Source organism: Morus notabilis, unplaced genomic scaffold (genome assembly GCF_000414095.1).
Source record: "Morus notabilis unplaced genomic scaffold, ASM41409v2 Scaffold1112, whole genome shotgun sequence".
Lineage (NCBI taxonomy): Eukaryota > Viridiplantae > Streptophyta > Magnoliopsida > Rosales > Moraceae > Morus > Morus notabilis.
Window position 1 is genome coordinate 72,954 of NW_010367774.1, and position 16,551 is coordinate 89,504.

General features: G+C 34.8%; 1 protein-coding gene across 1 annotated transcript in view; it reads right to left on the reverse strand.

Moving 5' to 3' along the window:
- The window catches only part of LOC21390002 (protein NLP2), an 11,882-nt gene extending 5,661 nt beyond the window's left edge, over positions 1–6,221 (reverse strand). Inside the window, 4 exon segments of the mRNA XM_010113404.2 lie at positions 4,101–4,429; positions 4,551–4,591; positions 5,327–5,471; positions 5,721–6,221. Coding sequence (XP_010111706.2) covers positions 4,101–4,429; positions 4,551–4,591; positions 5,327–5,471; positions 5,721–6,221 — 1,016 coding nt within the window.
- Positions 6,222–16,551: the final 10,330 nt, after the last annotated feature.

Consider the following 16,551-nt stretch of genomic DNA (forward strand, 5'->3'; position numbering starts at 1 on the left):
TGATCTCCGCCTCCTTGCTTTTGAAGACACTTTTTAGAGTGCATTCTTAAGTGTGTAGTGCCGTGAATAGTGTTACCTTGTAATTTCTCACCACAATATTTACATTGAGCTACGTATTTAATGTTACCGTTATTGTCGACGTCCTCGAATGTGTTGAAGTGCTCCCAAACTGCTGAGGTGCGCTTGCATTTCTTCTTAGAACTTGCAACACTTGCACTAGCACTACCGCTTGCCTCTCCTCCACGGCCACTTGTGCCACCACCATTGTGTCCCCGACCTCTAGTACGTCCACCAGGGGATTTGCAGTTTGATCAGCAACTCTTTCCATAGTTTGCGATTCCTGCGATTGAAAAATATTAGGAAATTGCCCTTCTTCGATGTTGAATTGGGCATCAATGGGAATATCACCACCATAACCAGAAGAAGCCATTATGAAAAATAAGAGAGATTGAGAGCGCTTTGAGAGAGCTTAAGAGAGATCGAGATTCAAGAGAGATTTAAGCGAGATTAAGAGAGATTTGAGAGAGATTAAGAGAAATTGAGAGAGATTAAGAGAAATTGAGAGAGAATGAGAGTTTTGGGGTGAGGAAAATGGTTGGGGGGGTATTTATAGGAAAATTTTTTAGGTTGAAAAAAAAAATTTTTCCCCCAAAAATTCGGGTCCAACGGCTACAAAATTTTCGGGCAGTTCGGACAAAAATCGGGCAGGTCGGGCAACAGCACAAAATCCGACCGTTGGGTTCAAAAATTCGGGCAAAATTCAGGTTCGGGTTCGGGCAAAAGACCGGTTTTTTTCAAAATTCGGGCATTTTTCGGGCTAACGGTAAAAAAAAATCGGGTATTTTTCGGGCACGGGGCAAAATTCGGGCAACGGTCACAAAAAATTCGGGCAATTCGGGCAGCTTCGGGTATTGCCGAAAAATTCAAAAAAAATCCGGCGAACGGCGGGGGACGACTTCTCCACGGCGGCGGGATGTCGGGGGGCTTACTCTTTTCGGGCTACCCGAGCCCGTGCCCGAAGAAAAGCATTTTCGAGCGGCGAGAGGGGCCTGCCCGCCATGCCCGAAAATTTTCGGGCATCGGGCATGCCTGCCGCCCGAAAGTTCAACACTGATTGGTGATGGTTCACGTTTATAAGTAACTCATACTGGTTCTGTTTCCTCCCCTCCTTCTTTCAATCTTTCTAATGCTTTATGTGTGCCGTCTATTAAACAAAATTTAATATCTGTTTTCAAATTTTGTCGATCCAATCAAACCTCTATTGAATTTTTTCCTTCTCATTTTGTTGTCAAGGATTTATGTACGGGGACTCCTCTACTCCGCAGAAAGAATCGGCATGATCTTTATGAATGGCCGACTGCAGAAGGTGCAAATCATAGTCCAGCCATGGCTCTCTCTACCGGTGTAACTGTTTCTGTATCCCCGTTAATTTGGCATGAGCGTTTTGGTAATCCGTCTCTAAAAATAATAAAATATTTGGTTCAATCTGGTTCAGTGTCGTTTTCCTCTTCTATTCCTCCCAATTTTATGTGTCAATCTTGTTTATGTAATAAAAGCCAATGTCTACCGTTCGGCAAATCCACTCTAGAAAGCCATGGGCCTCTTGATTTAATTTATACCGATGTTTGGGGACCTTCTCTTGTCCAATCTGTTAATGGTTTTATTATTATGTCATTTTTGTTGATCATTTCACTAAATATGTTTGGCTCTATCCTTTGCGTCTCAAATCTGATGTGTTCACTATTTTTCGTCAATATAAAGCTGTGGTTGAAAATTTTTTTAAACGTCCTATAATCTCTATCTACTCTGATGGTGGTGGAGAATCTACTGCTCTAAAAGATTTCCTAAGCACAATGGGTATTCAACATCTCAAAACACCACCTCACACACCTCAACACAATGGCACTGCTGAAAGATATCATAAACACATTGTCGACACTGGCCTCACTCTCCTTCATCAAGCAAAACTCCCTCACAAATATTGGTCCTATGCTTTTCAAACCGCGGTTTATTTAATTAATCGGCTTCCCACTCTTATACTAAATTTTACTTCCCCTTATGAAAAATTATTTAACCATAAACCCAATTTTTTGGATGTCTATGCTTTCCTTGGTTAAAACCATACAATTCTAATAAACTTGAACCCAAATCTTCTCCATGTATTTTTCTTGGTTATTCTCTTAATCAAAGTGCATATTTTTGTTTGGATATTACAACAAATAAAATATACACTTCTTGTCATGTTCGGTTTGTTGAAACTGTGTTTCCTTTTTCAAAATCATCTTCTGCTGACTTTTCAACTCTTTCTACCTCTCTTAATACTTGGAGTTTGCCTTCCACTTCTTTTTCTACATCAACTACGTCACTGCTTATTGATGTACAACAACCACCAGTAGAGACCACCATGGCAACTCCTTTGCACACTTTGCCACCGCCAATCATTGCATCATCGCCGCCTCTTTCTGCAGAGACAGGTACTTCCACTCATAACTCCTCTCTTCTCACTAATGCTTCTTCCTCACCTCCCAACTCTAGTTCTCTTGCTGCATATATTCCTCATGCCAATTCATCATCAGAACTTCCAGCCCTTCCCATGCCAACAAATCCAACTAAATCAATACCGCAAGATCCTTCTCATTCCATGACCACTCGTTCCAAAAATAAAATTTTCAAACCCAAACGTCTCTATCAAACAACTACAAATCATCCTCTTCCTGACTATGTTGAAGCCACATGTGTTACCCAAGCCATTAAAAACGTTGAATGGCGGCAAGCCATGTCTGATGAGCTTACAGCACTTCTTCGAAACGGAACATGGGAACTCGTCCCTCCTTCTCCTTCTCAAAATGTAGTTGGCCGCAAATGGGTTTTTCGGATTAAACGACATCCTGATGGCTCCATCTCCAAGTACAAAGCCCGTCTCGTCGCCGAGGGATTTCGTCAACGTCCCGGTATTGATTTTCATGACACTTTTAGTCCGGTTGTCAAACCAACGACTATTCGGCTCATCCTTTCTCTTGCTTTGTCCAATGACTGGCCTCTACGACAATTGGATGTCAACAACGCTTTTCTTCAGGGAACACTATCTGAAGAAGTCTTTTAGCAGCAACCGTCGGGATTTGTTGATCAAAACAATCCGAACTTTTTTTGCAAACTAAGAAAGGCAATTTACGGTCTTAAACAGGCTCCTAGAGCATCGTATAATGAGCTCAAGGGTTTTTTACTCTCTTATGGATTTGCTAACTCACGCAGTGACACCTCACTTTTCATTTATCATCACAATGCTATCACTCTATTTTTTGGTTTATGTAGATGATTTGATTGTCACCAGTAATGACAACGAGTTCCTCACATGTTTTTTTGCAAGCGTTGGCAACTCGCTTCTCCATCAAGGACCTTGGTGACCTTCATTATTTCCTTGGTATTGAAGTTCTGCCAACCAAATCTGGACTTCTCTTAACTCAACACAAGTATATAAGAGATTTATTGGAAAGGACAAAAATGTATGGTGCAAAAGAATGCACTACGCCAATGTCTTCCATTAAGTCCCTTTCAGCTACATGATGGTTCTTCATCCACCAATGCAACACAGTTTCGTCAGGTAATTGGTGCTTTGCAATATCTGTCCCTCACTCGGCCCGACATATCTTACGCAGTCAACAAAATCTTTGTGTTAAAGCACCTTCATGGTCTTTTTCTCCAAGAGCGGTATCTCCAATGGGAGCACCGTCTTGCGGGGGCATACTAAAGCACCTTCATCAGAGGCCACCACATCAGCAATATCTCAACAACCTGTGGAAGCTTCAACGTGCTCCCCTTCAGACTCGGCTTCTCCACAAATCTCTCCTCAAGTCTTAGTCACCACCTTTCTCTCACCAGACTCAAATGATTCCGTTGCAGAAGCTTCAACAAACTAAATTCCTATTTTATCTCCACAGATTTCCTTCTAGTGGTTATTATTCAAAAGTTGTATTATCGTTTTCTTGTATTTAGGCATCTTTGTTTTACGCCTAAGTGTACAGCTCTGTATATATATATACAAACTCTGTAAACCAAATTTAGTAATGCAATTAATCAATATTCAGACCATATATTCTTGTTATTCTGTCTTGCTGAAGGCTGTTATTTCGGTTGCGAAGCACGGTTTGTTGGTGGTGAAGGCTGTTCTGACGATGCCTTGTCCCCGGAACAAGTGGTGCTCGGAGCAGGCCTCGTGGAAGCCCAAGATCTCCAGATCGGAGACTAAGCAAGCAGAGTCCACCGTGGAGACACAACAAGCATAGGTCTCGTCGGAGTGGTGGCATCCGCCTTTGCCTTGTTGGTGACATGGCGCCCAAGTTAGAGCCAAAGGCAATCTGTGAATCTTGCAGACAGATATCAGAACTTCTACTATCTTACTCAAGGCAGCTTGGTATAACTCATCACAAGCCTGAACAAGAAAAAGGGAAAAACAGCAAAAATACAAGTGAGCTTGGAGGAATTAATAAATTTTGATAAAGTTCAATAAAAGTTGGTAATTTATTATGTCTTCTTAAAATCTTAAGTCTTACCTTTACTGTAGGAGGGCTGAAGTTTTGAGAACTCCTAAGATGACCAGCATGCAAAGTTGGCATGCTTAAATTAATTAGACCAGAATATTGAGTATATGGAAAGAAATATATATCATATACATGCAAATCATGTTCATGGAAGAGAAAAATTAAACCTTAGTTATTATTAGAATCTTTGAAATGTTTTTACATCGAAGAAAAGGAAATTAAAAAAAAAAAAGGATTTAGAATCCACTACTTGTGGTGGAGATAACAAGAATGTACACAAAAGTTCAGCAACGTAATGAGTGAAAATTTATATGGACGTGAAAAATAAAGTGTGTCATGCAGGCTCACGTGCCTCACGCTTTGAAACAAGGAAGCCTTTGGAGGATGCAAAGGGACGCTTATATATAAGATCTTCCCAAGACATGAGACGAGCAAAAAATATGACCAATATTTCGTAAGTATACACTTATCATAGCGAAGCAAATCATATCATATCATGATATGCATGGTTGAATAATTTGAGATACCGTAACACATAAAAAAAAAAAGTCCAATAATGAGGTAAAAAGTTTTTTTACTATCCTCTATAACTTAATCCAGAACTAAATACAATGAAAACAACTCAAAAAACGGACTAAACACCAATTGAGTTCTCTAACAATCAAGTAAAACATACATATGTATTACGATAACAAGAAATGAAACCATTAATATCCACTACTAATTAAACTATAATATAACAAGAAAGAAGAGATACAATACAAGATGTATGCGCGCGCGCACACACACACACACCTCAAGTGCTTGGCAGACGTATTCGAGTTCAGGTCGGTAATTGACCTTCTGGGTAGTCATGACAATCTCAACAACACCCAAGCAAGTGCCACTCCCACGTTCAAAAATAGGAAGAGCCAAAGACCCACGAACACCATACTGCTTAGCATATATATATATCTCATTTACTCCAAGGATTCGAGTTTTCAATTTGAGCTGAGATGTGACATTTTCTAAGAGCTTTTTACTGTAGCAGAAAAAATTAGATGTGATATTTTCTGAGAGTTTTTACTGTAGAAACTTAGAACTGAAAACTCGAATCGGTGAAATGAATGAGGCTATAGTTAATACGTGGGTCATAAGTTTGGGTCAAAAACTGGTAATCCCTCGACACCATTTGCAGTTTGCCAAGCTCTTGCAGTTTCCCATCCAGAGTCTCCGGCCCAAGTCAGCTTCACTCCCTTCCAGCAAGTCAAAGCACTCTGAAGAATTGCTGTTGTTGTTGTTGTTTTCTGGGAAATTGTCTTCTTGGTCATTATAAAGTTGGTTTATGGTCAACAGGTGATTTTCATGATTAGAAGAAGAGATGGGTTCGAAAGAAGAAGGAAATAAATTGTTGTTGTTGCTGCTGCTGCTGTTGTAATGGGAAGAAGAGTTATCAAACACTAGGGCTCGAGAAGATGAGGAATTGGCTGAGGCTGTAGTAGTGCTGCTTGACTCTAACCAGCAACCGTCGAAGAGAAGCTGGTCCATGAAGTCCACTTCCATGGTCGGGTCCGAGAACGGCGTCGATCCAAACGACGTCGTGTTCGGCATCAACGCACCGTATTCCATTCTAGTACTGCTCAGATTTTGGCCAAAGAGAGGAATAATATGGTCAACAAAAAGTTGTGAAATGTAAGACACCATGTATGTTGAATGAGTTTCTTTAAGGGAGAAGAAGGATATGTTAAGAGGGTTGTGAAGAAAATAATGTGTGTGTGTGTGTAGATATATTTTTCTTTGACATACATGTACTGTTTGGATTAAAATGTGAAGTTTGAAGTTTTTATAAGTGAGGTCTAAAAGGTAGGTGGTTTCTTAATTAATTAGTTTTGAAGGTTACATCAGCTGGGGTATAAAATTTTGAGGACTATAATATTAGAGCGCCAAATTTATTATTGTGATATTGATATTATTAGTGCACTAATTCAGAAATTGAACCAATATATTTAGAGGAGATGCACGATGCAAAAAAACCCTAACTAGACAATTTTTTTCTTTTCTTTTTTTTTGGAATCCAAGATAGAATAAGAATTTGGAATTATTTGATATATCTATGTCTAAGGATCAGAAATATTAAAAAAGATGAAAAGAAATCAACCTATTTGTTGAAACTTAAATCCCATCTAGAGCTATCAAAACGAAACATATATACAAAAACCTTAAATACATGCATAACGCATGAAACTATACAAAGAAATTAGTAAAAGGAAAAAAAAAATACTCTCAAGAAGAAACATCATGAAGAGAAAGAAAAAGGAGAACTCACTATGTGTGAAATTCAAGCAAAATCCCAGATGTGAACTCTAGATCTGGTTCGGAAAACACAGAAATAACGTATCCGATTACGATCACAAACACGAACACAAAATTCGTTCGGCCGAGCGAAGAACAAAGATTTGATTTGCAGTCTTTTTGATCAACTGATCATACGGTTTTGTAAATAGTAGTACTGTTTTTTTTCTGTCTTTGCAGCAATCTTCTAATTGTTTGTGTGTATATCCCTAGCTAGCTCGTACTTCCCTCGGAGTGGACGTGATGGGAGAATCTCCTATTTAACAAACACGAAAAATATAATATCAAGAGAGCAAAAAAAAAAAAAAAAAAAAAAAAAAAAAAAAAAAAAAAAAAGAATTGAAACGAATCTTATATTTTAGTCTTATGGACCTGCAAGGGAAGCTGGTATAGGTATAGTATTAGTCGGTCATATGTCACAGAAATTGTAACATAAAATTCTAATTTCCTCTTCACGGTCTCTTCTCAGTGTGGTCAACCACTGTAGTAGTACTAACACTTGAATTAATATTGTCACAATACAGATATCAAAATTTCCGAGAGCATCTCATATATATATATATATAAAAGTTGTAGTAGTACTACTATAGTAGTCTTAGGCCTCATTCAGTTTATAAATTTAAGTTTTTAATTCGAGTTGAGATGTGATTTTATGTGAGGACTTTTCACTGTAGCAGAAAATGTTAGATGTAATTTTTTGTGGGAGCTTTTAACTGTAGCAAAACTGAAATTGAAAACTCGAATTGGTAAAATGAACAGGGCTTTATTTAGTCACGCACACCAGTTTTGAGGGATGAAAAAGAAAAAATTTTAAAAAAAAAGGAAAAAAACAGAAAGAGGCAGAAAGAGTATAGAAATGGTATCTTGGTATGTGGTATTGTTTTGGGCAATGAAAGCAATGTTGAATATTCTAATCTTGAAGTTTTTCGGATCTACTTCTTTGTTTTTTTTTCTATGCAATTTAAGGTCTCGTTCATTTCACTGATTTGAGTGTAGAATTCGAGTTTTACTACAGTAAAAAGCTCTCAAAAACAGTCACATCTAACTTTTTTACTACAATAAAAGCTCTCACATAAAGATTAATTTTAGAATGCAAAACATAAATAAAAATGTAAATTTTTGACCCATCCCGGCCCTTGAGCTGGCCCCTGGGCGCCCCACTACGTGGGCCGGGGGTTTTTTGACAGCGTTTTACTCTGTTTGTCATTTTTAGGTGATTTTTTTCTGGCATGCCTAGAAAAATGTAAGGATCGTGCCTGCAAAATTTCATTATTTTTTGACGTCGTTTTTATTTTATTATATTTTTTAAAGATGAAAAATAAAGAAAATCATATAAAAAAGAATATTCATCAAAAAAATGGTGCCGCTTGTTGTATTAATTCCTTAAAATCATATATTAATTTTAGAATACAAAACATAAAAAAAATGTAAAATTTTGACCCATCTCGACCCCTGAGCTGGCCCCAGGGCGCCCCACTACGCGGGCAGGGGGCTTTTTGACAGCGTTTTACGTTTTTTGTCATTTTTTGAGGCTATTTTTTTCAGGCATGCCTACAAAAATGTAAGGATCGTGTCTGCAAAAATTTCTTTATTTTTTGACGTCGTTTTTATTTTATTATATTTTTTAAAGACGAAAAATAAAGAAAATCATAAAAAATAGAATATTCATCAAAAAATGGTGCCGCTTGTTATATTAATTCCTAAAAACCATATATTAATTTTAGAATAAAAAACATAAATAAAAATATAAATTTTTTACCCATCTTGGCCCATGAGCTGGCCCCAGGGCGCCCCACTACGCAGGCCAAGGGCTTTTTGATAGCGTTTCACTTTTTTTTGTCATTTTTAGGCCGTTTTTTTCTGGCACACCTAGAGAAATGTAAGGATCATATATGCAAAATTTCATTATTTTTTAACGTCCTTTTTATTTTATTATATTTTTTAAAGACGAAAGATAAAGAAAATCATAAAAAATAGAACATTCATGAAAAAATGGTGCCGCTTGATGCATTAATTCCTAAAAATAATATATTAATTTTAGAATGCAAAACGTAAATAAAAATGTAAATTTTTAACCCATCCCAGTCCCTGAGCTGGCCCATCGGCGCCCTACTACGCAAGGCGGGCGCTTTTTAACAGCGTTTTACTTTTTCTTGTTATTTTCTAAGGCCATTTTTTTCTAGCTTGCCTAGAAAAATGTAAGGATCATTTCTGCAAAATTTCATTATTTTTTGACGTTGTTGTTATTTTATTATATTTTTTTAAGACGAAAAATAAAGAAAATCATAAAAACTAGAGTATTATCAAAAAATGGTGTCCCTTGTTGCATTAATTCTTAAAAATCATATACCAATTTAGAATGCAAAACATAAATAAAAATGTAAATTTTTTATCCATCCCGACCCCTGAGCTGGCCCCTGGGCGCCCCTCTGTGCGCGCTGGGGGCTTTTTGACAGCGTTTTCCTCTTTTTATCATTTTTTTAGGCCATTTTTTTCTGGCATGCCTAGAAAAATGTAAGAATCGTGTAGGTAAAATTTTATTATTTTTTAACCTCTTTTTTATTTTGTTACATGTTTTAAAGATGAAAAATAAAGAAAATCATAAAAAAATAGAATATTCATAAAAAAAAATGGTGCCGCTTGTTGCACTAATTCCTAAAAATCATATATTAATTTTAGAATACAACACATAAATAAAAATGTAAATTTGTGACCAATCTCGGCCGTTGAGCTGGCCTCTGGGTGCCCTACTACGCGGGCCGGGGGCTTTTCGATAGCGTTTTACTTTGTTTTCTTTTTTTTGAGGCCATTTTTTTTGGTATGCCTAGAAAAATGTAAGAATCATGTCTGCAAAATTTCATTTTTTTACGTCGTTTTTATTTTATTATATTTTTTAAATACGAAAAATAAAAAAATCATAAAAAATAGAATATTCATAAAAAATGGTGCCGCTTGCTGCATTAATTCCTGAAAATCACATATTAATTTTGAAATGCACAACATAAATGAAAATGTAAATTTTTGACCCATCCCGATCCCTGAGCTCGCCCTTGGGCGCCCCACGAAGCGAGTTGGGGACTTTTTTTACAGCGCTTTACTTTTTTTGTCATTTTTTGAGCCCATTTTCTTCTGCATGCCTAGAAAAATGTAAGGATCGTATCTTTAAAGTTTGATTATTTTTCGAGGTTGTTTTTATTTTATTCTATTTTTTAAAATGAAAAATAAAAAACATCATAAAAAATAGAATATTCATCAAGAAATGGTGCCGCTTGTTGCATTAATTCCTAAAACTCATATATTAATTTTGGAATGCAAAACATAAATAAGAATGTAAATTTTTGACCCATCCCGGCCCCTTAGCTGGCCCCTGGATGCCTTACTACGAAGGCTGGGAGCTTTTTGACAGCGTTTTAGTTTTTATGTCATTGTCTGAGGCCATTTTTTTTTCTGGGATGCCTAGAAAAAAAGTATGGATCATGTCTCCTCAATTTCATTATATTTAGACGTCGTTTTTATTTTATTATGTTTTTTAAAGATGAAAAATAAAGAAAATCATAAAAAATATAATATTCGTCAAAAAATGGTGCCGTTTGTTGATTTAATTCCTAAAAATTATATATTAATTTTACAATGCAAAATATAAATAAAAATGTACATTTTTTACCCATCCTGGCCCATGAGGTTGCCCCTGGGCGCCCCACTACGCGGGCCAGTGGCTTTTTGACAGCGTTTTACTTTTTTTGTTATTGTTTGAGGCCATTTTTTTCTGGCATGCCTAGAAAAATGTAAGGATCAAGTCATCTAGGTTTCACTATTTTTTTCACGTCGTTTTTATTTTATTATATTTTTTTAAATATGAAAAATAAAGAAAATCATAAAAAATAGAATATTCATCAAAAAATGGTGACGTTTGTTGCATTAATTCCTCAAAATCACATATTAATTTTGAAATGCACAACATAAATGAAAATGTAAATTTTTGACCCATCCCGACCCCTGAGCTCGCCCTTGGGCGCCCCACTAAGCGGGCTGTGGGCTTTTTTACAGCGCTTTACTTTTTTTGTCATTTTTTGAGCCCATTTTCTTCTGCATGCCTAGAAAAATGTAAGGATCGTATCTTTAAAGTTTGATTATTTTTCGAGGTTGTTTTTATTTTATTCAATTTTTTAAAATGAAAAATGAAAAACATCATAAAAAATATAATATTCATCAAGAAATGGTGCCGCTTGTTGCATTAATTCCTAAAAATCATATATTAATTTTGGAATGCAAAATATAAATAAGAATGTAAATTTTTTACCCATCCCGGCCCCTGAGCTGGCCCCTCGATGCCCCACTACGCAGGCTGTGGGTTTTTTGACAGCGTTTTACTTTTTTTGTCATTGTTTGAGGCCATTTTTTTCTGTGATGCCTAGAAAAAAGTATGGATTGTGTCTCCTCAATTTCATTATATTTAGACGTCGTTTTTATTTTATTATGTTTTTTAAAGATGAAAAATAAAGAAAATCATAAAAAATATAATATTCATCAAAAAATGGTGTCGTTTGTTGATTTAATTCCTAAAAATTATATATTAATTTTACAATTGAAAATATAAATAAAAATGTAAATTTTTTACCCATCCTGACCTATGAGGTTGTCCCTGGGCGCCTCACTACGCGGGCCAGTGACATTTTGACAGCGTTTTATTTCTTTTGTCATTGTTTGAGGCCATTTTTTTCTGGCATGCCTAGAAAAATGTAAGGATCAAGTCATCTAGGTTTCACTATTTTTTTTACGTCATTTTTATTTTATTATATGTTTTAAATACGAAAAATAAAGAAAATCATAAAAAATAGAATATTCACCAAAAATTGGTGCCGCTTGTTGCATTAATTCCTAAAAACCATTTATTAATTTTGGAATCCAAAACATAAATACTTTTTAACCGATCCCGGCCCCTGAGCTGGCCCCTGGGCACCCTACTACGTGGGCCGATGGCTTTTTGACAACGTTTTACTTTTTTTCGTCATGTTTTGAGGCCATTTTCTTCTAGCATGCCTAGAAAAATGTAAGGATGGTGTCTACATAATTTCATTAGTGTTTGACGTCATTTTTATTTTATTACATTTTTTAAAGACGAAAAATAAAGAAAATCATAAAAAGAATATTCATCAAAAAATGGTGCCGCTTGTTGCATTAATTCTTAAAAATAATATATTCATTTTAGAACGCATAACATAAATAAAAATGTAAATTTTTAACCCATCCCAGCCCCTGGGCGCCTCCCTATGCGGGCCGGGGGCTTTTTGACAACATTTTACTTTTCTTATCATTTTTTTAGGCCATTTTTTCAGACATGACTAGAAAAATTTAAGGACCGTGTCTGCAAAGTTTCATAATTTTTTGACATCGTTTTTATTTTATTATATTTTTTAAAGATGAAAAATAAAGAAGATCATAAAAAATAGAATATTCATAAAAAAATAGTGCCGCTTGTTGCATTAATTCCTAAAAATCATATATTAATTTTAGAATGTAAAACACAAATAAAAATATAAATTGTTGACCCCTCCCGGCCCCTGATTTGGTCCATGGGCTCCCCACTACGCGGGCTGAGGGTTTTTTGACGGCGTGTTAACTTTTTTGTCATTTTAAGGCCATTTTTTTCTGCCATGCCTTGAAAAATGTAAAGATCATGTCTACAAAACTTCATTATTTTTTGACGTCATTTTTATTTTATTATATTTTTTAAAGACGAAAAATAAAAAAAATCATAAAACATAGAATATTCATCAATAAATGGCGCCGCTTGTTGCATTAATTCCTAAAAATCATATATTAATTTTAAAATGCAACATATAAATAAAAGATAAATTTTTGACCCATTCCGGCCCAAGAGCTGGCCCCTGGGCGCCCTACTACGCGGGCCGGGACTTTTTGACAGCGTTTTACTTTTTTTGTCATTTTTTGATTCCATTGTTTTCTAGAATGCCTGGAAAATGTAGGGATCATGTCTGTAAAATTTCATTATTTTTTGACGTCATTTTTCATTTTATTATATTTTTTAAAGGCGAAAAATAATGAAAACCATAAAAAAATATATTCATCAGAAAATGGCGCCGCTTGTTGCATTAATTCTTAAAAATCAAATGTTAATTTTAGAATGCAAAACATAAATAAAACTATAAGTTTTTTACCCATCCCAACCCAGAGCTGGCCCCTGGGTGCCCCATAAAGTGGGTCGGGGGCTTTTTGACATCGTATTACTTTTTTTTCTCATTTTTTAAGGCCATCTTTTTCTGGCATGCCAAGAAAAATGTAGGGATCATGTCTACAAAGTTTCATTATTTTTTAAAGATGAAAAATAAAAAAATAAAAAAAATAGAATATTCATAAAAAAATGGTGCCACCTTTGCATTAATTCCTAAAAATCATATATTAATTTTAGAATCCAAAACATAAATAAAAATGTAAATTTGTAACCCATCCCGGCCCTTGAGCTGGCCCCTGGGCGTCCCACTACGCGTGCCGGGGGCTTTTTCACAGTATTTTACTTCTAATGATATTTTTTGAGGCCATTTTTTTCTGGCATGCCTAGAAAAATGTAAGGATCGTGTCTGGAAAGTTTCATAATTTTTTAACGTCGTTTTTGTTTTATTATATTTTTTAAACACGAAAAATAAAGAAGATCATAGAAAATAGAATATTCATCAAAAAATGGTCCCGCTTGTTGCATTAATCCCTAAAAATTATATATTAATTTTAGAATGCAAAACATAAAAAAAATATAAATTTTTGACCTATCCCGGCCCCTGAGTTGGGCCCTGGCACCCCAATACGCGGGTCGGGGGCTTTTTGACAATGTTTTACTTTTTTCTCATTTCTAAGGCCATTTTTTTCTGGCATGCCTAGAAATATTTAAGAATCGTGTATGCAAAACTTTATTATTTTTTGACATCGTTTTTATTTTATTATATTTTTTACAAACGAAAAATATAGAAAATCATAAAAAATAGAATATTCATTAAAAACTCGTACCGCTTGTTGCATTAATTCCTAAAAATCATATATTAATTTTGGAATGCTAAATATAAATAAAAATATACATTTTTGACCCATCCCGGCCCCGCAGCTGGCCCCTGGGTGCCCCACTATGCGGGCCGGGGCCTTTTGACAGCGTTTTACTTTTTTTTGCCACTCTTTTGAGGCCATTTTCTTGTGGCATGCTTAGAAAAGTGTAAGGATTGTGTCTGCAAAATTTGATTATTTTTTTATGTTGTTACTATTTTATTATATTTTTAAAGACGAAAAATAAAGAAAATTATAAAAAATAAAATATTCATAAAAAATGGTGCCGCTTGTTGTATTAATTCCTAAAAATAATATATTAATTTTAGAATGTAAAATATAAATAAAAATGTAAATTTTTGACCCGTCCCAGCCCTGCAGCTGTCCCCTGGACGCCCCACTACGCGGGCCGGGAGCTTTTTGTTGGTCTCCGAATTGAATTCGGATGCGGAAGCGTGGGGGGGAGCGGATTGTGTATAACAAAAATTTTCATAAAACCTTTGAGATACTCTATAGATTATATTAATTTATACACGAATAAATTAATCTCATTAATTCATTTATTAAGAACTCAATTAGGAAAAATACCTGGAGGCCGACTCGGTTGATAACTTGAGTTCTTTGACCTCGAACAATCCTTGCTCCAAAGCTTTGTGTTTAGAAAACTAATGTCTTCCACGTCAATTCCTAGAATCCACGAAGACGTGTGTGTGGGCACACATGAGACAAAACGGGTTACAATAAACACTCGAATTTTCACAAACACCAACGCATGCACGATGTGAAATTTTTGGAGAAAAATTTTTCCTTCTCACTCTATAGAGAAATTTTGGCCACCTTTGGAATTAGGGCAAAAATTATTTCAAAAATTGTCTCAAAAATTGTATCCACAATTTTCTATTATTCTCTTATTTATAGAGTAGAAGTCAAACTTCTAGAAGGAATCCAATCTCTATCTCTAAGATAAAGCTTGTTAATTATCTCCTATTTGAATTTGAAACAAAATCCCCTCTTTTCTTTTATCTCCTATGGCCGGCCATTCTAAAGGGATTTTATCCCTGTGTAGGCGCCAATATCAGATAGGGAAGGAAGAGAAAAATCATCATTCATCCTGTAGTCCAATTTTGACTCAAATTCAAATTCCCGTTTAAGTCAAACTTAAATTAATTTGAATTCTAAATTGAACAACTTATCAAATAAGTTTAAATGGATAAATCTAGATGTGTTCAAATTCAAATTTAACTAATCACATTATTTAAATAATAATTAATTCTCAATTAATTATTTTTGAGTGTTTAATTTTAGAATTCTGTAATTCTAAAATTCTCATTTTGCCCTATGTGTCTAGTAGAATTACTAGGACGACGCGGGGACTAATGGACCTATAATCCCGAGCTCCAATAAAATTAATAATCAATTAATTCTATTAATTTCAATAGTTACTCCACTATAAACTTGGAATTGCACTGTCGAAATTATAGACATAAATTACTTCTAAACTGTGAAGTGTCCATTTGATATAGGCATTGCATATAGATCGATCCTCCATAAATAATTCATAATTAGAGCAATGTAAAATCCGATAACCTCTCTAATTACTTCTTTATTCTTGAGTACCATTGATTCTCTAATGGACAATGATTCATAAAACATATTCATGAATCGGAGCTCCTACTGGTCCAAGTACCGAATCAACCCTCAAGAGAATTAGTTTATCTACTTCTTTCTAAGGAAGGAATGGATTCCATCTCGTGTAATAACATTCCCGGCTACCTACTTCATCATGTCTCCAAAATACAAGGAATAGGATTCAAGATCTCAGAATCCGTACCGAGTAAATCAAAAGACACAAATTCATAAATAGGAGTCTGTTAAGAACTCATGATTAAGATCATTCTATCTATGACCATCGGTAGACTCAATTAGAATTTCTATACTTAACGGAAATTATTAGAAATTCATATTGTGTATGTGTCCTTGTTCCACATAATCTCATTATGCGAAATACACTCATTCAATATCTCACCATATTAACAGTGTGGATAACTCCATTCCATTCTAAATGGGAATGACATGTATTAATAATGTTTTAATTAAAGATTCTGAACTTTAATTAAATTCATTATGAACATTACTTTTTGATTATTATCCTTAAACATTATCCTCTCGTATATAACACTTATATACAATGTTTAAGGTTACATAAATAATCACGGAATTTTCATTGATATTCATAAAATATTCACAAATATATACACATAAAATGATGAATAAACTCTTTTATTAAATAAATAATAAATATCATATTACATCTTATGCTTCTAGGACACCATTCTCCACACTTTTTGACAGCGTTTTACTTTTTTTTGTCATTTTTTTGAGCTATTTTTTTTTCTGGCGTGCCTAGAAAAATGTAAGGATCGCGTCTGCAAAGTTTCATAATTTTTTGACGTCGTTTTTATTTTATTATATTTTTTAAATACGAAAAATAAAGAAGATCATAAAAAATAGAATATTCATCAAAAAACGGTGCCGCTTGTTGAATTTATTCCTAAAAATCATATACTAATTTTATAATACAAAAAAAATAAAAATATAAATTTTTGACCCATCCCGGCTCGTGAGCTGGCCC